Source organism: Sceloporus occidentalis, unplaced genomic scaffold (assembly GCF_023333645.1).
Source record: "Sceloporus occidentalis isolate IW3139 unplaced genomic scaffold, rSceOcc1.0.p SCAF_2, whole genome shotgun sequence".
In the NCBI taxonomy this organism is placed as follows: domain Eukaryota; kingdom Metazoa; phylum Chordata; class Lepidosauria; order Squamata; family Phrynosomatidae; genus Sceloporus; species Sceloporus occidentalis.
The window spans coordinates 21,876,123-21,899,368 of record NW_028316982.1 but is presented as its reverse complement, the minus strand read 5'-3'; the positions used below and the strand labels follow the sequence as shown (position 1 = coordinate 21,899,368).

General features: G+C 42.6%; 1 protein-coding gene across 1 annotated transcript in view; it reads right to left on the bottom strand.

Moving 5' to 3' along the window:
* LOC149318041 (cilia- and flagella-associated protein 337-like) overlaps positions 1–19,227 on the bottom strand; it is a 183,011-nt gene extending 163,784 nt beyond the window's left edge. Inside the window, exons 1-2 of the mRNA XM_089508904.1 lie at positions 19,095–19,227; positions 18,559–18,843 (exon numbers count right to left, since the gene is read on the bottom strand). Of these exons, the coding sequence (XP_089365030.1) occupies positions 18,559–18,714 (156 nt within the window). The 5' untranslated portion in view covers positions 18,715–18,843; positions 19,095–19,227. The remainder of the gene's footprint in view (positions 1–18,558; positions 18,844–19,094) is intronic.
* Positions 19,228–23,246: the final 4,019 nt, after the last annotated feature.

The window sequence follows — 23,246 nt, the reverse complement described above, 5'->3', positions numbered from 1 at the left end:
CTTCGAAGGATCTTGTCCACTTCATCGGTACTAACAAACTCAAAGTGATCCAGTAAAACCGGGGCCACGGACGCTTCGGACGCCTCTCTTACAGGATCTGCATCAATACCGGCGTCAAGATCAGCCCTAATCCGAGAGATTTTATCCGCAAAGAAGTTGTTAAAATCGTCACAGCAGGCTTTAGATGGTACCAAAATAGGGCTCAGGGAGGGAGGGAGCTGAGTTAGCTCCCTCACAACCCTGAACAGCTCTGCTGGACGCGACTCTGCGGACGCAATACGTGCAGCATAGAACGAGTTCTTTGCTGCACCTATTGCCACTCCATAGGCCTTCAAGTGAGAGCGAAGGAGTGTCCTGTCGGATAAGCGCTGATGTCTTCGCCAGTTACGCTCTAGTCGTTGCGCAGCCCGCTTCCTTACCCTGAGATCTTCCGTATACCAAGGTTGTTTGTTGGAAGCAGGCCGGTAAGGACGCTTGGGAGCGACACTGTGTATAGCCCTGGAAAGATTAAAATCCCAGATGTTGGCCAGGGCATCAACAGAATCGCCGTCAGTGCCAGTCGTATACTCCTCTAGGGCTTCTTGGAACCTTTTGGGTTCCATCAGCCTTCGAGGGTGGACCATCCTAATAGGTCCGCCACCCCCGGGGGGACTTAAGGTAGAAGCCTTGATTCGAGCCTCAACCAAGAAATGATCCGTCCATGACAAGGGAGAGATGTTAGAGATCTCTACCCACGGAGCCTCCAAGTCCGTACTGAAGATCACATCAAGGGTATTACCAGCGCAATGCGTTGGCCCTGAGACCAACTGAGACAGGCCCATGGCTGTCATGGTAGTCATGAACTCCCGAGCTGCACCAGTTGGAATATCGCTGGCCCCGAAAGGGATGTTGAGGTCCCCCAGGACAAGAAGCCTAGGGGACTCCAACACCAGTTCTGAGACCAGCTGTGTCAGCTCGGCCAGGGAGTCTGTTAGCGCACGGGGTGGCCGGTAGACCAACAAAATCCCCAGGCTGTCTCTGGCCTTCAGGGACAGGTAAATACATTCGATGTGATCTGTTTTCCGGACTGGGATCCTGGTTAAGGAAAGGGTGTTTTTATGAACCAAGGCAACACCGCCCCCCCGCCCACCTAACCTGATCTGGTCCTTAACTGAGAACCCGGCTGGGAGGGCCTGTGCCCACACTGCCTCACTCTCAGGCCCAAGCCAGGTCTCAGTGATGCACGCCAGGTCGCAGTTGTTATCCTGAATAAGATCGTATATGATGTGGGACTTATTTTTTATGGACCTGGCGTTACACAGGAGCAGAGACAGGGTTTGTGGTACGACTGGGCTGACCCTCAGGCCTCTTTGGTTAGGAAAGTGGAAGGAAGGAGAGATAGATGTTACTATGCACCCTGTAGTCATGACCCTACTAAAGACATCAAAAAGTCAATCTCTGGAATAGTCTATGAGGCCCTCATTGATGGTTATATTAACAAAAACACATATCAGAAGAAAGAATACCTGTCTTTTATTTGTTACCCAAAATACATAAGAATAAATCTCCAGTCCCTGGTAGGCCGATTATATCTGGATGTGGCTCCATATTGGAACCTATTTCTGAATTTGTTGACTCTTTTTTGAAGCCCTTTGTCCCACAAATTTCCACTTACATCAAAGACACGGGACATTTTCTGCAAGTCCTAGAACAAGTCACATTACCTAATGACAACTGCATTCTGGTGACACTCAGTGTGGCATCCCTCTACACCAATATAATCCATGATGAGGCAATGGAAATTATTGAATCAACATTGGATAAGAGAAGGGACTATCTATATCCACCTAGTCTTTTCTTGTGTACATGAGCTGAGATTTCTTTAAAACGGAATTATTTTTCTTTCTTTCCAGGACAAGTTCTATTGGCAGATATCTGGTACTGCAATGGGGTGCAGATTTGCACCAGAATAAGCAAATCTATTTATGGATAGCTTTGAGCATCAGTACATATTGAATGAAGAGAGTACCTTCAAAAGGTACCTTCATGACATCTTTATCATATGGAATGGCTCGGTGAGTGACCTATTAGAAATTCATACATACCTCAATAATGTACACAATACAATTAAATTTGAGTTGAATTTTGATTATGTCAAGATTAAATTTTTGGATGTAGTGGTGGTTAAAAGAGGAGCCTCACTATTAACTGACCTCTATAGGAAAGAGACTGATACAAACTCCTTCCTTAGATATGATAGTTTCCATCCACCCCACATGAAGCGAAATCTACCCTATTTGCAGTTTTTAAAGCTGAGAAGAAACTGCTCTGGCCTTATGGAATTTGACAGACAGGCTAAAACTTTAATAGAACAATTTGTCATCCGAGGGTATCCCAGGAAGGATTTAAAACAGGCTTACTTTAAAGTAAGAAGTATGGAAAGAAAGAGCCTGTTTCTGAAGAAACAGAGAAAGCAAGCACAATCCAGAATGATCATACCTATTACATTTAACAGACACACAAGATACATCCAGACAGCTATCCTGATTTGCTTATAAACGCTCGAGGAACCTTGCAGATCATCTAGTACACAGTAAATGTATAGTCAAGGAGGCTCAGTCAAGCCTGGTGCAAAGAAAAACCAAAGGGAATTTTCCATGCTATAATTGCAGTGTATGCAGAAACTGTGTAAAAACAACTGAATTTGTGAATCCTATTAACAACAGAATTTATTCTTTGAATGAACTGTACACCTGTGATACAAAGGGAGTCATATATGCTATTCAGTGTCCTTGTAACCTTTTCTACATCGGCATGACTACCTGTAAAATCAAGATGAGGTTTTCTGAACACAGGAGCTGCATAAGGAACCGGAGAACTACTGCACCAATAATCCAGCACTTTGTACAATTCCAACATTCTGATATGGACATTAAATTCTGGACAACTGAGAAAGTGTCTGGTACTGGGGTGAATTTGGACAGGAAACTCCAAAGAAGAGAAATCTTCTGGATTTTTACTTTACAGAAACAGAAACCCTTTGGCTTGAATAAAAGCTGTAACTGGATTGAAACACTGTAACTTTACCTAGTATCTGTTCTTGGCTTGTATACTTGTATATTTGAACCCTTACATGATTGTAAGTAATGGTTAATATTTGATTCCAAGTGTATATAAATACTTACAGGATAGCATCCCATGATAAATGGCTTCAGATTGTGTTATACAGGTGTGCTAGATTTTTTATTGATAAGAGTGGTATAAAGTTCCCCACTTTTAACAACTAATTGAGACTTATTCTGCTGTGGTACATCTAGGTTACAGGAAGTAAGGTCATATCTATAATATCCCCTTTAAAAATTCCCTTTATTAAAATTCAGAAATTGCTTATATATATTTTCTTGATATGTATCTTTTTAAGGTTTATATTGGACAACTAATTACTTACCTTTACCGGATGTGCCTACACACATTGTTATTCCTCCTATGATGTGCCTACACATGGGCTTGTACTGTTATCCCTCCCATTTGTATCTATGGAATTGTTAAATACTTTACCTTACCTTACCTTACCTGCGCCTGAGGACCTCCAGGGCCCCACAAGAACTTTTGGCTCGCGCCCACGTGGCACTTACCGAGGGGAAGGGAAGCCGGTGGGAGCGGCAACCCTTTAAAAGCCAGCCCTCCGGCCCCTGGGACGATGCCTGCGCCTGAGGACCTCCAGGGCCCCACAAGAACTGCGACCTGGCTTGCATTACTGAGACTTGGCTGGGGCCTGAGAGCGAGGCAGTGTGGGCACAGGCCCTTCCAGCTGGGTACTCAGTCAAGGACCAGATCAGGTTAGGTGGGCGGGGGGGGGGGGCGGTGTTGCCTTGGTCTATAAGAACACCTTTCCCTTAACCAGGAACCATGTCCGGAAAACGGACTTCATTGAGTGTATTTACCTGACCCTGAAGGCTAGGGACAGTCTGGGGATTCTGTTGGTCTACTGTCCACCCCGTGCACTAACAGACTCCCTGGCCAAGCTGACACATCTGGTCTCAGTACTGGTGTTGGAGTATCCCAGGCTTCTTGTCCTGGGAGACCTCAACATCCCTTTCGAGGTCAGTCAAGGTCCAACAGGTGTGGCTCAGGAATTCATGGCTACCATGACTGCCATGGGTCTGTCCCAATTGGTCTCAGGACCCACGCATTGGGCTGGTAATACTCTCGATGTCGTCTTTAGTACGGACATGGATACTCCGTGGGCAGAGGTATCTAATATCTCTGCCCTATCATGGACGGACCATTTCCTGGTCGAGGCTAGACTCAAGGCATCTACCCAAATCCCTCTCGGGGGTGGAGGACCTATTAGGATGGTCCACCCTCGAAGGCTGATGGAACCCAAAAGGTTCCAAGAAGCCCTAGAGCATTATGTGGTTGGAACTGATGGCGATTGTGTTGATGCCCTGTCTAACATCTGGGATAAAGATCTCTCTAGGGCTATACACAGTATCGCTCCCAAGCGTCCTTTCCAGCCTGCTTCCAATAAGCAACCCTGGTATACAGAAGATCTCAGGGAAAGGAAGCGGGCCGTGCAACGACTAGAGCGCAACTGGCAAAGACATCATTCAGCCGACAAGGCACTCCTTGAGTCTCTCTTGAAGGCTTACGGAGTGGCAATAAGTGCAGCTAAACATTCGTTTTATGCTGTACGTATTGCGTCTGCGGAGTCGCGTCCGGCAGAGCTGTTCGGGTAGTGAGGGAGCTGACTCAACTGCCCCCCTCCCTGAACCCTATTTTAGAGCCATCTAAAGCCTGCTGTGACAAATTTAACAACTTCTTCGCGGATAAAATCTCTCGGATAAGGGCTGATCTCGACGCCAGTATTTCTTCAAAACCTATAAGAGAGGCATCCAGAGCTTCCGTGGACTCTATTAAACTGGATCACTTTGAGTTTGTGAGTACCAAGGAAGTGGACAAGATTCTTGGAAGTGTTAGGAAGACAACATGCTCCCTCGATCCCTGCCCTTCATGGCTGGCAGCTCAGGGGGGAACTGCGGTAACATCCATGCTGCACCGCATAATTAATACATCTTTTAGAGAGGGGCAGTTTTCATCTCGCCTGAAATTAGCAGTAGTTAAACCTCTGCGAAAAAAGCCCTCCTTAGACCCCCTGATACATAATAATTATCGGCCTGTGTCACTGTTGCCTTTTTTAGGAAAGGTGATCGAGAGAGCAGTTGCCTTCCAACTCCAAGCAATCTTGGATGAAACGGATTTTCTGGACCCATTTCAAACTGGCTTCCGGGCAGGCTATGGAGTTGAGACTGCCATGGTCGCCTTAGTCGATGATCTCCGACTGGGCATGGACAGGGGAAGCGTGTCCCTGTTAGTGCTTTTGGACATCTCAGCAGCTTTCGATACCATTGACCATGGTATCCTTCTGGAACGCCTGAGGGAGTTAGGTATCGGGGGCACTGCGCTCCAGTGCTTCCGTTCCTACCTCTCGGGTAGATTCCAGATGGTGCAGCTGGGGGACTCTTGCTCCGATAAGAGGGAACTTACATCTGGTGTCCCTCAAGGAGCTATCCTGTCCCCCATGCTATTCAGCATTTACATGAAACCGCTGGGAGAGATCATCTGGAGACACGGGGCGTGGTGTTATCAGTAAGCTGATGACACCCAGATATGCTTCTCTGTGTCTCCGACTGATGGTGACTAGGGATGGCATCTCTCCTCTAAATGTCTGCTTGGAGTCGGTAATGGGCTGGAAGAGGGAAAACAAACTTAGTTTGAATCCAGAGAAAACGGAAGTACTAGTGATAGGTTCCCCGGGTCTGGGTAGTGAAATTTGTCCACCTGTCCTGAATGGGGTCACGCTCCCCCTGAAGGACTCAGTTCGCAGCTTGGAAGTGCTTCTGGATTCGTTGCTCCAATTGACATCTCAAGTGGATGCGACAGTCAGAGGCACTTGTTACCAGCTTCGGCTGATACGCCAGCTGAGATCCTACCTGGACCGGAGGGACCTTGAAACTGTAGTACACGCTCTGGTAACCTCTCGATTGGACTTCTGTAATGCGCTCTACATGGGGCAACCCTTGTACCAAACCTGGAACCTTCAATTAGTGCAGAACATGGCTGCGAGATTGGTCGCTGGATGTTCCAGGGCAGACCACATAACACCTATCTTGAAAGATCTCCATTGGCTGCCTATTTGCTTCCGGGCCCAATACAAGGTGTTGGTAGTTACCTATAAAGCCTTAAATGGCTTGGGCCCAGGGTACTTGGAGAACCACCTCTCCCCATATAATCCGCCCCGCACACTCAGGTCAGCCAGAAAGAATTTGCTGAGGGTCTCAACTGTGCAATATGCGGTGACCTCGCAAAGGGCCTTTTATATTTCGGCCCCAAAATTATGGAACAACCTTCCCGATGAGCTCCGTTCCACCGCCTCCCTGGATCTTTTTAAAAAGAATCTTAAGACCTTTTTCTTTTGCCAAGCTTTCCCCCCATGAGATGTGACATCATGTCCTTTCCCCCTATTTTGTAATTGACTTTTGTACGGTTTTACGCTTCCTCAACTCAGCTGGCTGTGTAATTGTTTTTAACGATATTTTATATATTGTTTTTATTGCTATGTATGTACTTTGATGTTGGAATTTTAATCTGTACACCGCTTTGATCATTATGGAAAAGCGGGATAAAAATAAAATCTATTATTATTATTATTATTATTATTATTATTATTATTTTGTATGTCAAATATTTCCCTTCACTTTGTCTATTGGTTGGGATTTATAGTCTCTTAGCCTAGTACTTATTGGATATATCAGCATTTTTACTGACGGTTTTTAGTATTATTTTATAATAATAATAATTTGTTTTATTTATATACCGCTATTCCAAAGATCATAGCGGTGAACAGCAAGTAAGCTAATTATTCTACATCCAGGTTCTGCACACAGACCCAAGGATCCCTGTCTGCCTAATAGTTTGGCAATAGTTTTAACCCACCCCTTTTACATATAACCCATTCTTTTATTCTGTTCTTAATAAAACCGAGCTATACTTTGATGCATTTTTTCCCTAGACTTCTCTGTTCTGCCAGACTCTGTTAAGGTTTAGGGCCACACCTCTGTGTTTTTGACAACTAAAGAAAGCCATTATATTTTAATCTGAAAGTAGCTCCAGGCACAGATTCTCAGGAGAGACTGGGCCGAGGTTCCCAATGGTCTTCAGCACTATTTTATTCACAGTGGGAGCCACAAATTGTCATTCTAGGCCCCTGTACCATATCTCAAAATTGTAAATGGTCCCATCCAAATAACTGGACAGAGGAGGGAAGGATGGGATATCCACATTCTGGTGGCTTGACCCCTTCACAAGAAGGGAAACTTCACCTGTATATATATTTTAAATACTATGAGTGTAGATCACTATAAATCAGACTTTCTGTGAAAATGTTCTGCTTTTCATTCTGTCTTTGGTGGCAGCTGCTGTCATCAACAAGTTAACTGCTCCTGTATCCACCCACATCTGAACAGTAGGGGCTTTTTATTCTCCCAACGGGACTGTCTATCATGCTCAGTAGTCGTAGAATTCATCTGCCTGAGACTGATCATTCTCAAGATGTGTGCATGCTGGGGTTTCACAGTTGTCTAGATAAAGCACTTGATGGAATAAGCAAAGCTCATTCATGGCAACACAGTGTGGGTAAAAGAGATCACAAATTGCTTGCCATAACAACATCTAGGAGAAATCCAAGCAGAATCTATGTCCCAGCTGTTAGGCAACTTGCATGGTTTACAGAAATGTTTCTCAAGAATGATATTTAAAAGAGAAGAAGAAAAAGACTGTAATCCTGCTGTTGACTTGCTTTGGGAGAAGTCTCACATTGCCATAAATGGTTTTACAACCAAGACATGGCAGGGAGAGGGAAATTACACCAAAAGCCATCTCTCTCAGGAGATAACACCATCCTCCTATCTCCTGAGCATCCAGAGAAGCTTTATCTCCTGAAGGAAACCCTTTTTTCATGGTCTCTTTCTGCCTGTTGCCTTATCATTGCTCACCCCCTTCACTTCCCCTGCCATAGACAGCAACCAGGATCTTGGTCCGATAGAGATAAGAGGGCATCTCTAATGTGTTAAGGTATTACACTAGAGAGTCAAGCAGTTCTTTGTGAACTCTTTGAACGAGTTAGGTATGTTTAGCATGAATAAGAAAGAAGTGAAGGTGAACATGGATGGGTATGTTCCAATACTGGATTATCACATAGCAGAAAGCTAAGGCTTGTTTTCTGTTGACATAAAATATGGGCTTAGGTAAGAGGAGGATACATTTTGATTGAACATTCCAAGACATAATAGAATCAATCATGTTTATACTGTTTTAATTAGATGATTTTAACTGTTTTTAAATTCTTATAAGTTTTTAAAATAGTTTTTTGTTTTTCGGGCTATGTGGCCATGTTCTAGAATAGTTTATTGCTGACATTTCACCAGCAGCTGTGACTGGCCTCTTCAGAGAATGCTGACATGGGAGAGAGTGACACACACACACTGTGTGACCCTGTGTAGGGAGGAGTGATTTCCATGTAATCTATGTATTGTTCTGTTGTTGCATGGCAAGGCTTCAGGGTGGGAGGATATGCAAGATGATTAGTGTCTGCTTAATTAGTGATCATCTACTACTGGGGAAACCCCTGACCCTGCCTGGTTTTTTCATTTGCATTTTGCTGGGTCTTGATTTTGTGTTTTTTCAGGACTGGTAGCCAAACTTTGGTGCGGTACAGACCACTATAAAGCGGTGTACTCGCACCGATACTAGGGTTAGGGAGTGTGCACCATCCACATGCTCCCTAACCCTAGAATGGGACCATGCCAGCATCATGGCGGCCTCCCATCTACACGGGGGCTGCCATGACGCTGGCGCCACCGTTGAGCACCCAAACGTGGCACACAGGAAGTGGCGTCATAACAGTGTCACTTCCTGGTTGTGGCACAGCACCAAAGGAGCTGCTCTGGGCAGCTTGTTTTTGTTGTGGCGCCGCAAGCTTCATTCTGTGGCAACTAGACGGCCGCGGGAATGAAGCCATGGGAGAAGGGGGCTGGGTGGCCCCTTTCTCCCAGGGCTGCACCTGTTGGGGTGTCCTGGGGCATGAAGCCCCATGGACACTCCTTTTTGGGAGCACAGAAAAGCGGCATCTTGCTGCTTCTCCATGGTCCCAAAAAGCACCGGATTGGGGCCTCTGGGCTGCCGGCGAGGCCGCCCTGGCCCCAATCTGGCGAGAAAGGTGGCATAAAAATTAAGTTAAATAAATATAAATCATGTAGGTGGATTTCTTCTTCAATTCTAATCAAGCAGACTGTGGAAAGCCATCTCCTGGGATCTTCTTGATTTGGAATCTGTTAGTAGCTGATGGCTTCCATATCAGTGGAGTGATGAATCTACTCTGAATTTTAAATGAACTAGCCAAAGTGCCGAGGATTACCCCCAAACAGATTCAGCAGATCCTTCAAAACCTTTGATAAAAATACATAGCAGATTCATCATTCCCTGACATGGAAGCCACAAACTACTATTGGACTACATGACCTATAAAACCCCTACCATCATCTCTGATTCTAATTAGGTGAGTGCTATTTATTTGAAGATATATATTCTTCCTTCTCATAACAGCATGAAGTGAAAAAGTACAGTGAGCATTTTGTATACACTGAGGTTTGGTTCCAGGAACCCTCTCCCCACCCCCCATGGATACAAAATCTGTGGATGGTCAAGCCCCATTATCTACAGTGGGGTAGTAAAATGGTTTGCCTTTTTTGGGGGGAAGGGGTATTTTCAAGTCATGGATGACTGAACCTATGGATGCAGAAATCTGGGGATATGGAAGACTGGCTTTACACACACACACACACACACACAGAGAGAGAGAGAGAGAGAGAGAGAGAGAGATTCATACATGCAAAATATAAAGATTAAAAAAGACAGTAGCTTTAAAAAAAAAACCCAAATTAAATTAAAGAACAGCTAGTACAGTCAATTAAAATCATAGCCAAAGGCAATGAATATGAATCAAATCTTCTACAAAGCTGCTAAAGCTGCAAATAGGATATATTTTATTGTTTATGGAAAGCACAGTATGTAAAGTGCTAGGTGTATATGTCTAGAGAGGGGGCTAAGGTAACATTGTTGAAACACCACTATCTCTGGTAGCCACCTGAAAGCAAGAGCACATGAAAAAGGGCAGCCAAGGGAGATCTGAAATTATTATTATTATTATTATTATTATTACTATTACTATTATACTTTATTTATATGGCGCTGTAGATTTACACAGTGCTGTACGTACAATCAATAAAACAGACAAAAAGAAACCTGCCTATGGTGTACATTCTACAAAATGAGAACAATATACATATAAAATAATACATAGATGATAGAAGTCGATAAAATAAGCAGAACTGACAGGCCATGTTCATAGGGGGAAGGTTAGTCCTTTATAACACAATCCTTTATGTGACTATTCAGAAGGAAGCCCCATTGAGCCAAATGAACCTTATTCTCAGGCCACTGTGTTTTGATTCTGAGAACTACAGTATTTAGGGCTTTAAGTTCTGTATAGGCTTTAGAAATACTCTGGAACCCAATCTGGTGTAAAAGTAGATAATGGTCATGTATATTATCCTATATGGAAAAATTCCAAAACTCTGGGCAGTTTAGCTTGTAATAAAAAGGCAAGCATAACAGATATGTGTAAAATCATGCATGGGGTAAAGAGAGTAGGTAGAGAGATGACTTTCCTCCTTTTGCATAATACTAGAAGCTGGGGCTATCCATTGAAAGTAACTTCTAGGAGATTCAGAACAGATAAACGGAAATTCTTCTTCTCATACCACATAAACTATAGAACTCAGTGCCACAAGATGAAATGATGGCTGCCAACTAGGATGGCTATAAAAGGGAACTGAAGAAATTTAGGAGGAATGATGTCATCAGTGGCTACTACAATGGCTATGTTATCTGCAGTATTGGAGACAGTATTCCTCTGTATAGCAGTTGTAGGTGAATGCAAAAAGGAAGGTACAGTTGGTATGTGGTACCAGTGAGCTCTAGCACAGCATAAAACTACAAATCCAGAGATTCTATAGGATGTAACTATGGTTGCTGAAGTGATATCAAAATACCACGCCTGTGCCCTATGAAAGAGACTTAAGGATTATTCATTTAAGAGTATTGTGGGGATAGCAATCATATGCACACAAACCACAAGGAATGCACATGTGTTCAAAGTGGAAAACACCAGGCCCACAGTTATTATATATAAGTTGTAGTTTAAGACAAATAGGAAAGGTGTGTGAAAGGATCCCAATGTTAAGGTTCAGTATGATCAATATGGCAGTCCACAGCAAAGGAAAGGAAAGGAATGTCCAGTGACAACTCTCCACACACAATTTCATACAAGGGCAGTTTTCTCTGCTCATGTTCCTTCAGTGTCTACATATCAAGTAGGAATTTGACCTCCGAATGTTGTCTCTTGGTATCATAGTGAAAGATTTGTTAAAGACACATGAACCTTGGGAAGAATAATCAGTTGGCAACCCTAAGCCTACTGTCAACAGCTGGCAGTGCTGCAGAAAAAGCAGGCTTCTCTATCCTTTGGTAGCTCTGAAGTTGTAATCATTTTGTCTCTGCAACTTGTCTCCACTGCCCTCTGCCAAGTCTTTCCCCATAGAAAAGCTGCCCATCGCAGGAGCAGTGCCTGAATGAGAACTCTGCAGGTGATCTGAAATAGATCTGTCAGTGAAGAAAAGACAATTTCCTTGCTCTGTTGAATCTCAGAAACAAGACTTCCCTTTTTGATTTGCCTTCTGGCTGCTCAGTTGAAGATTCCCCATCTTTACAACACAGCTTGAAAATGAATATGACTGGAAAGGGTTTCATTACCTCCTTGACCCTCCTTTGTCAGGGGACACTGCTACAGAAAGGATGCCAGCCACTTTTCTATCATTCCCTGCCAAACTACAGTATGTTACATCTGGATGCCACCATCCCCCAACAACTGAACAGTGCTCACAGAGGGAGAAAGGGCAGAGCATGGAAGGGAAACTATTGTAATTGCAATCACCTCAATTAGAACCAATTTAAACCACAGGCCTGCCGTGTTGCAGTAATTAGAGATCAAACATGCTGGACATTTTGCTTTCGTTCACACTGTCTCACTTTCACCGAAGCATGGGTTAATGGGAGAGGTCTTGGGTGCATCCAGGCTCCAGCCAAAGCAAGATCAAAGGACATAAATCTATTCTCCTCCCTGAAAACAAGCTGCAAGAACTCTGAGGTCATGTCAAGTACACCAGAAGTAAGAAAACAAAACATAAAGCATGACAGACACAAGCAAGCCCGGAAAGAAATATTGTGGAAATGACAAAATGTAGGTCTTTAACGTGGAGTTTAAAATATTCATAGTGGGGTCTGATCACACATTTCCTGAAAGTGAATTCCATAGGTGAGGAGCCACCACTGAGAATCATCTATCGTGCCACCTCAATCCACACTTCTGCAGATTGAAAAGCTATTTGGCTGGTGTGTGTGTGTTTACACACACACACACACACACACAGGGGAGGCATCCCCTCAGATACTAAAGTCCCAAGTCATTAAAAAGCTTATATGCTTTTCATATGAGTCAGTGTGGTATTGTAGGACTTCCAGAGGCCAGGTTTCAAATCTTCACTCAGGAAACCCACAGGATGACTTTAGTCAAGTCACACTCTCTCAACCTAACAGAAAGATAATGACAAACCTTGCAAAGGACCTAGATAAACTGAAAAATTGAAAAAAAAATTAATAAAATGAAATCCAATAGAGACAATGCAAAATTGTACATTTAGGCCACAAAAACCAAATGCACAGGTACAGGATGGGAAATACTGGGTTCAGCGGTACTACAAGCAAAAAGGATCTTGGGATTATTGTTGATCATAAACTGAACATGAGCTAGCAGTGTAATGCTGCAGTAAAGAAGGGAAATGCTATTTTAGCTTGCATTAATAGACACATAGGGCCTGTACAGATGGGTGCTTTGCACCGGCCTGGGCCTGAACTAGGGGTGTGTGGGGGCTGAGCGTTTATATGCTCAGCAACCCTACCACACACTTTGGCTGCCATCATGGTGTGTGCCCGTCCATACAGGGCACACCATGATGATATCTGCTTGGCACAGCGCCTAAACAGCACTACACTGTGCTGCGCCATGTAGACATCATCATGTTGCACAAGTGCGCCAATGATACCCTGTGTGTGGCCTAAAATGAACCCGCCAGGGAGTGGGTTCTTTTCAGGTCTCCCAGAGGCCACAGCATAACTAAATAAAAATAAATAAATAAATCTTAAATATGCTCCCCATCCCTAGCAGGGGGAATAACTGTAACGGATCAAACTTCATCAGCAACATTTACCAAATTATTGCCCACCTTCTCAGCTGTTGACCCACAAGTTGCTCCCTAATTTTTGACATCCTTTTCATGTCTCCTCTCCATCTTATCAGCTGAATAAGACCTTCAAAAATTAGCCTCAGTGCAAGTCTTAATTACTATTACTGTGCAATCAAAAACTGGACCAAAAATAAATAAATAATGCACTCTGAATCCCAAGCCAGGAAGAAATTTCCATGGGTAATTTCCAATACATCCAAATATTATAAGTCAAACTCATTTACATAAAATTCTTCTGAAAACAGGCTTATTCAAACCAATGAGGGTTGGGCTTTTAAATGCTGTGCAATACAGATTTTAAAGTTTGTATAGATTTTCTAATCCATTTTAATTTTTAATGTGTAATGTTTTTAACTTATTAAAAGTATTTAATTGTTTTGTAAACTTTGTATCAACATTTTAATGCATTTGTATTGTTTTTAATTTGTAATATTTTTAATTTGTTGTTAGCAGCCTTGAGCCCTTACATTATGAGAAAGGCAAGATATAAATAAAATAATAAATAAATGACTAAATACGGGAATTATAAATTTTCACAGTGTCACTATTAGTGAGCAGAAACTTCCTCGTGATATCTCACATAGTTTTCTGCATTAAAATATATTAAAATTATTGCAGCAGTACTATTAATTGGTTTTGTGTTGATTGTGAGTGTTCAGTTCCTTAATCCAAGTTTCTGTTCTTTTAATGAAACACTCCTCCACATGCTTTCCACAAAAATGTAAGTTGCATTTGACAACATTTGCCTACTCTGGGTTTCAAACATGGCAGGAGCAGAAGGACATGTATAGGAACAGGAAATTGGGAGCTACTGATAAAAATGAGCCCTGAAAGGGAGCCATTTCTAAGAAGCTGAGTGTCAGCAAGCCTGAGCTTTTACAAGCAGAGCCGAATTTTTACCCACTTAGTTGGCTGCCAGAACCAGAAGGCAAAGCTAGAAATAAAAATAAGTGCCATTTCTTGTGCTCAGACTGCTTAGAGGTCCATTACAGAGTGACAGCACCACAACAGCATTGATGATTTTAAGTTCCATGCACCGTAAAACACTTTTTCCAAGAGTAGTTTCTGTTTTTAGAGGCAATGACACCTTTGGGCCCTCTGAGCTCTGCATTCACAGCCAGTGGGGTCAGCTTCTTTAAGCCTTCCATTCTTGCTCTGTAAGTACCTACCCTTCTGTGATAGGCTTCAACATTGACTCAGAGGCACACTTTAGATTTTTCTTTTCTTTTCCCCCACATCGTTCCGCTCCTCTGGCTTTTGCAACCCTTTACAATAGATGAGTGCCATTCTTTATGCTTTCTTTCTTTCATGTGCAGGGTACAACTAAAAGAGGCCATTTATTTCCATACGTGCAATGTCTCAGCTCCATGCTCCTGTGTGCTTAGATTACAAACTACCATGACATCTTTCCCCTCCACCCCTTTTCAGACTCTCTGCCCTCCTTTCCTGTCTGATCACACTTTTAAAGGACACAGGCATCCCGGGCTGCGTTTTATCAAACTTCCACACTCTTTAACCTGATAAATGCTTCCTGATATGTATGTATGTGCTTTCAAGCCACCTGTCGACCGCATGTATTTCATAGGGCTTTCTTAGGCAAAGGATACTCAGAGGTTGTTTTAGATACGTATGCACATATTTATTTCAGGTTTTCTCTAATCTTATCCAAAATCATTATCAGTTCTTTTGAATGCACAAAATTCCATTGCTTTTCATCTCAGATGGGCAGGGGTGGTTGAAGTTACTCAGTTGGACAGGTGTGAACAACTCTGAGCAGTTAAAAGACCACATTAATAGCCCTTGGTGGGTAGACCTCTCCTTGGACGAGACCTCTTCTTGGACGAGAACTTGGAAAAGAAAAATCTAAACTGGACTTCCATATTTTTATCCCTAAATGCCTTCTAAATGGCATGGAGTACATTTTCACTATGTTTTCAGGCCCTCCTGGGCAAATTTATCCCTGAAAAAAGATGTTTGGAAACAATAGGAAGTGAGCAGCAGTCACTTCCTGATTAATTTCTGTTTTTAAAAAGGCTTCTTTTGGACCTTACGTACCCCAGGAGGGCCTGAAAATGTAGTGAAAATGCTTCCATATCCCCGAGAAGGCATTTGGGGAAAAATTGTTGACAGGGGAATGGACAGGGAGGCCAAAAAGAGGCCCTGGGTACTGCATACCACCCACAGGCTACCTTTTGCCCACTCCTTCTAGTAAGGAAAGGAGTAGCTTTTGCACACATTCCATGTCATTTATTGGTATTATATCACCCCCCCCCCCCCCCAGAGCTAAGACCTACACTCATCCCTCCATATTTGCTGCTTTGATATTTGCAGATTTGATTATTCATGGATTTAATTAATATGTTCTCTCTAGGAATATCTAGGTCCTCCAGTGCAACTCTATGGTCAACTTTCAGACCTAGAGATTCCTAGAGAGCATACTCTACCAGGCATTTGTAGCTCCTCCAGTGCAGTTCAGTGGTCAATGTCTGTCGGACATTGACTACAGAGTTGCACTGGAAGACCTAGAGTTTCCTAGAGAGGTATCCTCTCAGGTAAAAACATGGTGTTTTTATTATTTGTGGTTTTTCCATATTCATGGGGGTTGTGTGCCCCCAACCATAGCGATATGGAGGGACAAGTGTAGTCCAGAGACAAAAATGCAGCAAGCACTGGCTCAGAATAAGCTTGATCTGCATTACTGGATATCTTTCAATTTGTGCATCACGAGAATGCGGGAATGATGCTTGGATAGGTGAGAACCACCATGTGTATATTAGAGCCTTGCTCTTCTTGGCTCTTTAAAGTGGCCAAAGTGGAGATCACCTAACTGCAGCAAGGCAGGACTCCATCCAGCTTAGAAGAGGCTGTAGTGAGGCCATTACTGGGGGAAAAACCTCCTTCTTGGAGGGGTACACTCAGAGGGTGGTGTTGGGAGACTCCTGTTTGACACTCTGCCATTGCTATGTCGTGTCTTTCAGATTTCAGTCCTGTTCCCCATGCTGTTTAACATCTACATTTGGAAGTTTATCGCATGGGCCCCAAAACGAGCCCATTGTGTTCTAAAACAGGTGCACACAGGGGCGTGCACAGAACAGGATGGGGCTAGGGACCACATTTTACTGCACAAGGGAACACCGCCTCTGCCGCCGGGTGTTCCAATTGAGTCCTCCCTCCATTCCAGAGGGCGTGATTTCTGAGAATGCTTTAGAACAGTTCTCAGAAACCGCACCCTCTGGAATGGGGGGAGAATGCGATTGGAACGCCCGGTGGCAGTGGCGGCGTTCCCTTGTGCAGTAAAATGTGGTCACTAGCCCAATTCTGTTCCGTGAGCAGCCCTGTTTTAGGATGCAACGGGCCCGTTTCAGGGCCCATGTGACGAACTCTTTGGTGTCATCAGTATGTTGAGGATGTATAACTCTGTCCTTTCTATCTTGCTCCAAGGAGGTTTTTCAGTATTAAACTGGTGTCTGTTCTCGGTAATGAACCAGATGAGGGTGAACAAATTGAAGCTTAATCCAGACAAAACAGAGGTGATCCTGGTCAGTCAGAAGGCAGGGATGTATGTAGTCTGTGCTGGACACATTTGAAGTTCATAGCTTAGGTGTATCTCTTGGAATCAACTCTGGGCCTGAGGTTTTGGTGGTGGCCAGGAGTGCTTTTGTACAATTAAAACTAGTGTGCCAGCTCTACCGGTTCCTGAAAAAGTCCCCTTCCCTACTGCCATTCCCTTCTCCTTTTGTGTCATGTCTTTTTAGATTGTAAGCCTGAGGGCAGGGACCTGTCTAATTAACAATTTGTAAGCCACTCTAATAGCCTTTGTGGCTGAAGAACAAGGTGTAAATACTCTAAATTAATGAATGAAGACAGATTTGCCATGGTAATACATGCCCTGATTACATCCTGTTTAGATTTCTGTAATGCACTCTAAATGCTATCTTTGGAATCTATTCAGAAACTACAGCAGGTCAAAAACACTGTGTCTAGACTGCTGAACGAAGCTGGTTGTAAGGAACATATTCCTGAAACAGCTTCACTGGCTACTAGTCTGTTTCCAGGTTGAGTTCAAAATGTTGGTTATGAGGTATAAAGCCCTATATGACCTATAAGTCCCGAAAGACAGTATGACTCTATATGAGCCTGTCCAACTTTAAAGATCTCCAGGGGAGGGCTTTCTCTTGATCCCACTACCTTCATAAATACAGCTGGTGAAGATCCAGGAGAGAGATTTCTCTACCCTACTCTCTGGTCTCCTTTCATTGGATAGGTGAGAACCACCATATACACCATGTGTATATTAGAGCCTTGCTCTTCTTGGCTCTTTAAAGTGGCCAAAGGGGGACTGAATGAATAGTAGTGGTGAACACCTAACTGAAGCAAGGCAGGACTCCATCCAGCCTAAAAGAGGCTGTAGTGGGGCCAAGACCTTTCTATTTCAATAGACCTTCATTTTTTAATTGTTTGGTGTAGTTCAGTGAGTAGGTTTTAATGTGCTTTTAATTGTGTTTAAGTGGTATGTATTTACTGTATTTGTATTTAGTGTAATTTGTGTATTTTGGAATGTTTTTAGCTGTATTGTTTTAATGTGGGGTGTGAGTTGCTTTGGGAGAAAAGCAGGATAGAAAACAAACAAACAAACAGTCTAATCTAGTCCAAGGCTTCCTTAAATTGACTGAAATTAAAAATCTTAGAAGCACACTTAACTTTGTGTAGGACTTAACATCTGAATAGGCATGTCAAGGATTCTGTTTTCATGGCTCTTAAAAACCCTAAATGACAACAAAGAAGATGGTGACATTGCCCATTCTGAAATCCTATTTAGGTTGGGATGCAAACCACTTGTATTTTGACCCACCTTATGAATACCAAAGTCAAAGAGTAAGTATAGCATACCCACCAACTGAAAGGTTGCATTCTCATCGTGTATCACATTAATAGACAAAATCTACAAATCAATTGTAACCAGCTAGTTCATGATAGATTCTGTCTCAATGTATAGAGTCTTGTTGCTCTGCTTTCTCCATGTCACCTCTTCTATCTCTCTTCTGCCTCAATGATAACTGAAATGAGATAAGAAATGTTAGCCTTCCAGTTTACTCACCTTAAAAAGCTCTTGCATTTTCCTAAAATCATGAATAGTCAGTCTGTTTTCAAGTTGTTCCAGACTTCTTGCAATCCCAGAATCTTTGGTCCCGTTTGGAGACTGATCTGCAATATTGGCCATTGCTTTTCTTTGCTCCAGAGGCTTATTGCTCATGCTTAATTTAATGTAAATCAATACATTACCAGATTTAGTTCTCTCCTTGGCTTGTACGTCCTTTTGAAATTTATTTTTCTCAAGTAATTCTTGGCACACCAACTAGCCCAAATTATGACAGCAAGGATTCTGAAATGTCAAAAGGGATTTAAAATGGGAAACAATCAAAACAACTAAACACAGGCTTTAGTCACAATGTTTTCATATGTATCCTTATAGATTAAATATTTGCTCTGGAAGACAATATGTGTAAACCAGAAAACGTAAGCAGCTTTCCTTCATAGTAGGCAAACAGAATCAAGCAAATTTATAATAATTTACAGTTTGTTCCTGGAAATGTAATAGAAGCTATTCACCCATAGAAAATCCATTTTGCTTACCTTGTTGGCACTACTGTGTTATTTATTTTGATTAAAATTCCATTATCTTTTCTGAACACACACGATTAACTCCAGAAACTCCTTGCTCTTAGGTACAAAGTTGACACTATGTGTATTTATGGGATTGTTTTGAGCGGCCGTATCCCCTTTTCTTTGAGCATGCAAGTGTCTCTTAGCAACACAACACTAACAACAGTAACTTCCTCCCTCTTCCAGGAAGCAGCTGAAATAAAGAACTTGCTTGGTTATGCTTGGGGAGGATCTCTCAAAACAAACCAGGAAAGACAGACAGATAAAAATCCCACTCATTGGAATGCTTAAACCCTGTTTAGTACAACCAGGATGCAGCCTATATTTTGCATGGATGTGCAAACACATGTGCCCATCTAGCACTAATGCAACTCGCAAGAAACTTTTTAATAGCTCTACGAACCTAGTAGTGCTGCAAATGACTTATAACTCTAGTCTGATTTAAGGCTCATAGAGTGAAAGGAGAGCTGGTGTGTGCATGTGCCTTCAAGTTGCCTGTCAATTTAGGGTGACCCCATGAATTTCATAGGATATTTTAAGGCAAGGAATACTCAGAGGTAGTTTTGCTAGCTTCTTTTTCTGAAATATAGCCTATAGCACTTGGTATTAAATAAATAAATAAATAAATAAATAAATCTTTTATTTGTATCCCGCTTTTTGTAGAAACCATCAAAGCGGCAAACAACATTTAAAATCATACAATAATATTCACAATATTCCCCCTTAAGAAAGAATTAAACAAGTTAAGATTAATATTACATACCGGTAAGTAAACATTAAAATCTAATAATGGTGGGCAGAGTCATAACATCAACCAAGGTATTCCTGGTGTATGGGAGTGGTCATTGTATAGCCGAGTACTTTATTCTGGAAAGGCCTGCCAGAAGAGATCCGCAGTCCCACATCCAATACTAACCAGACTGACCCTTTTTACGAGCTGTGTCAAGTCTTCCTACATCACACATAATTGTACACAGTGCACTTCTATGGTATATTGGGGAACCCTGCTAAATGTAGTAGGGAATGGTGCATGAAAAAAGATGGATCCTCCTAGATCAGCAGACCCCTTCCATGAGTTAAGTTTCTCTCATGATAGGTGCCTCTGATCAATTTTTACTCACCTGCCCTAATCCTGTACTATTCTGCTGGGACCGATCAGTCAAGAGGTCACACTCTGTCTTCCTTGCTTATATCAACTCTTGTTTGACTGTGTGCACTGACTTGAGAATAAGCTGCACTGAGCACAGGGAGGCTTTGTTGTTGATGTTGTTGTGTGCCTGCAAGAAATTTACAACCTATGGTGAACCTTAGGGTTTTTTTGGCAAATTTCTTCAGAGACAATTTGCCATTGGCATCCTCTGAGGCTGAGAGAGTGTGACTTGCCCAAAGTCACCCAGTGGGTTACCATGGCCCAGTGGGAATTCAAATCCCTGTCTCCAGAGTCACAGTCCAATGCTCAGACTACTACACCACACTGGCTCACAGGGAAGCTTACCTCTGAGTACCTGTGGGCTGTAGAAATTCAATCCAATGAAAGCACTGAAATTAAAAGGATTTACTTTAGACTTAGAGTGCACAGAGAAGTGCAAAAACAGAGCACATACAAGAGAAACAGATGATAAAAAGGTGCCCTTCAGGAGTCTGAGCTTATATACAGGAACAAGATGCAACAGCACAGCTCTCTCTGATGGTGAAACAGAATGCTTTGAGCTTATCCTGCACAACATATCAAAATACTCCAAATTAAAGAAATAAAATTACAGGGTTCCTTCATCAGAATAACTGTACAGTACCTAAAACGTCCTTTAAAGGCTAATCCTTTTTTCTGAAGTCTAGAGTTGTGATCAATTTTTGACCTGCTGCTGAGTGTATTCCAAGGCTTTGTAGATGTTCACCAAATAAAAATGCAAGTCAGTTTTATACAGAGAGCTTGCTCATTCCAGCTATAATTTCACAAAACCAAAATCCCCAACAACCTATTTCAGGAAAATTATTTTAAAAAGGGAAGTTAGTCTTATCATAGACATTTTCTTCTACCTGCAAAGAGAAATATATGAAGCTGCCTTCTGCCTGGTGAGACTATTTGCCCATCTAATCCAGTACTCTTTGAAAGCTATTTATTTGGTGTCTGAAGCAATTCACAGTCCTTTTGTAAAAATCTTTCCCATCAGTGAGTATATGATATTTTTATATAGGATAAGCTATTTATCCATGGGCTACATGGATTACATGGGTTAGTGATTAAAGTCTTCCTATTTCATTGTGCATTGTCTCGGGTAAACTTACAAATGCAGAAATGGCTCCACCAAAATTAAAATGGCACTTAACAACAAATCGAAGTTTAATCTATCTACACTATTGACTTGTGTTAGATTTTATATTCTTTGTGGAGAGGGGGAGCAGCACAAAAGTAAGATTGTATGCCATTGGCAGGTTTCATTTTTAGTGATTTTATTGTTTGCATGTACAGCGCTGTGTATATTTACAGTGCTATAAAAATAAACTATAATAAATAAATAAATAAATAAATAAATAAATAAATAAATAAATAAATAAATAAAGTGGCCACTATAAACAGATCCACAGAAAAATATTCTGTATTCAAGAGCACTGATGATCTAAAATTTTCTGATGATGCTAATGTATAATAATATTTATACAAAGGTTCCCTGAAACCAGATAATTATTTCAGGTTTTCCTCCAGGGTAAAAATGTTCAGAAAAGCTGCTCGGGAGTTTGTTAAGTGAGCAAGAGAAAGAAAGCAAAGCTGTAGATGTGTTTAGGAATATTGCTTTCCATTTATATCCATATCTTTTGTCATATGTGACTATTACAGGTTTGATCTGTAATAGTCTGGTCTTGTTTCTATAAAGGAAGCTCATTGTTGCCAAATACAAAATCATCTGTATAATCAAATTTTATTTTTTATTAAAAGAATGTTTGTTACCAAGAGATCATCCTAGGTCATTTTTGCAGAAGTGGCTGTAATGAGACAAGAAAACAGATTGTGACCACATGGATAATGGGCTAAAAAAGTAGTAATGTCTCACAGTATGGCTGCTGGTTTGGGACTTTGGTCACCATCAGAATTGATTCTGTTTTGGGAGCTGAGCTGTTAAGACTGAAGCCACTATTACACTACATGCAAGTATTCCAGCCTAAGATTATAGCTGCTCAGGAGGGTGGGAGCACTTCAGAGTATAGGTATGAGACAATGCCAAAGTTTAAGCAGTGGGAGGAGGGGGAAGAAATATGAGAGGTTTGGCACTAGAGCAGGTGAGGGCATAGCATTGTTCCTGGGACACATGATCCCTCCCCAAGCTACTCAACTGCAGTGCTCTCTGATCCCTTTTCACACCCCAAATATATATTTTTGCTTTTCGATAGCCAGTCACATCCATTTAGATGGCACCTTTGGTCATTTTAAACCACATTTTTTTTTTTGTGGGTAGGGCTTTATTAGGCCTGTGGTAGATGGACTTTTTGCAAATCTAGAAGTGACCATTAAAGAGGGAGCAGATGGTAGGCCTCTGTAGTTCCCGGGGCGGGGGAGAGAGGGATGTGCTCCCCACAGAGATCCAGAAGTTGCCAGAATTGTACTAGAACCTGCTTTTGCTGCCAAGACAAACTGTCTGTCCAACTAATAGAAAATATCTACCACTGAGTGGTGAAATGCTTTCCCCTTGTGTTTAGCTGAAATGAATAAAAAAGCTAGGAGCAGCATTGCAGTCACATAGCCACCTCCCAGTACTGTTAGGCTTGCCATATCCCGCCTGGGGGCGGGACTTTCCGGTTTGGGGCGGGTCCACACGGTCCCGCCCCGGTTTGGCCCCGGCCCCGGGACAACCCCCTCCCAGCGAGGGCCTGGAGGCTTTGGAGGCCTTGGAAGCGGCTCCGCGATCGCGGAGCAGTCCTCCAAGGCCTCTGGGGCTTGGGAGAAGCTCTCCCAGGCCCCTCTGGAGGCCCTGGAAGAGGCTCCGCGATCGCGGAGCAGTCCTCCAAGGCCTCTGGGGCTTGGGAGAAGCTCTCCCAGGCCCCTCTGGAGGCCCTGGAAGAGGCTCCGCGGTCGGAGCTCCGGCTGTGGGGTCCTCCAAGGCCTCTCCAGAGGGGCCTGGGAGAGCT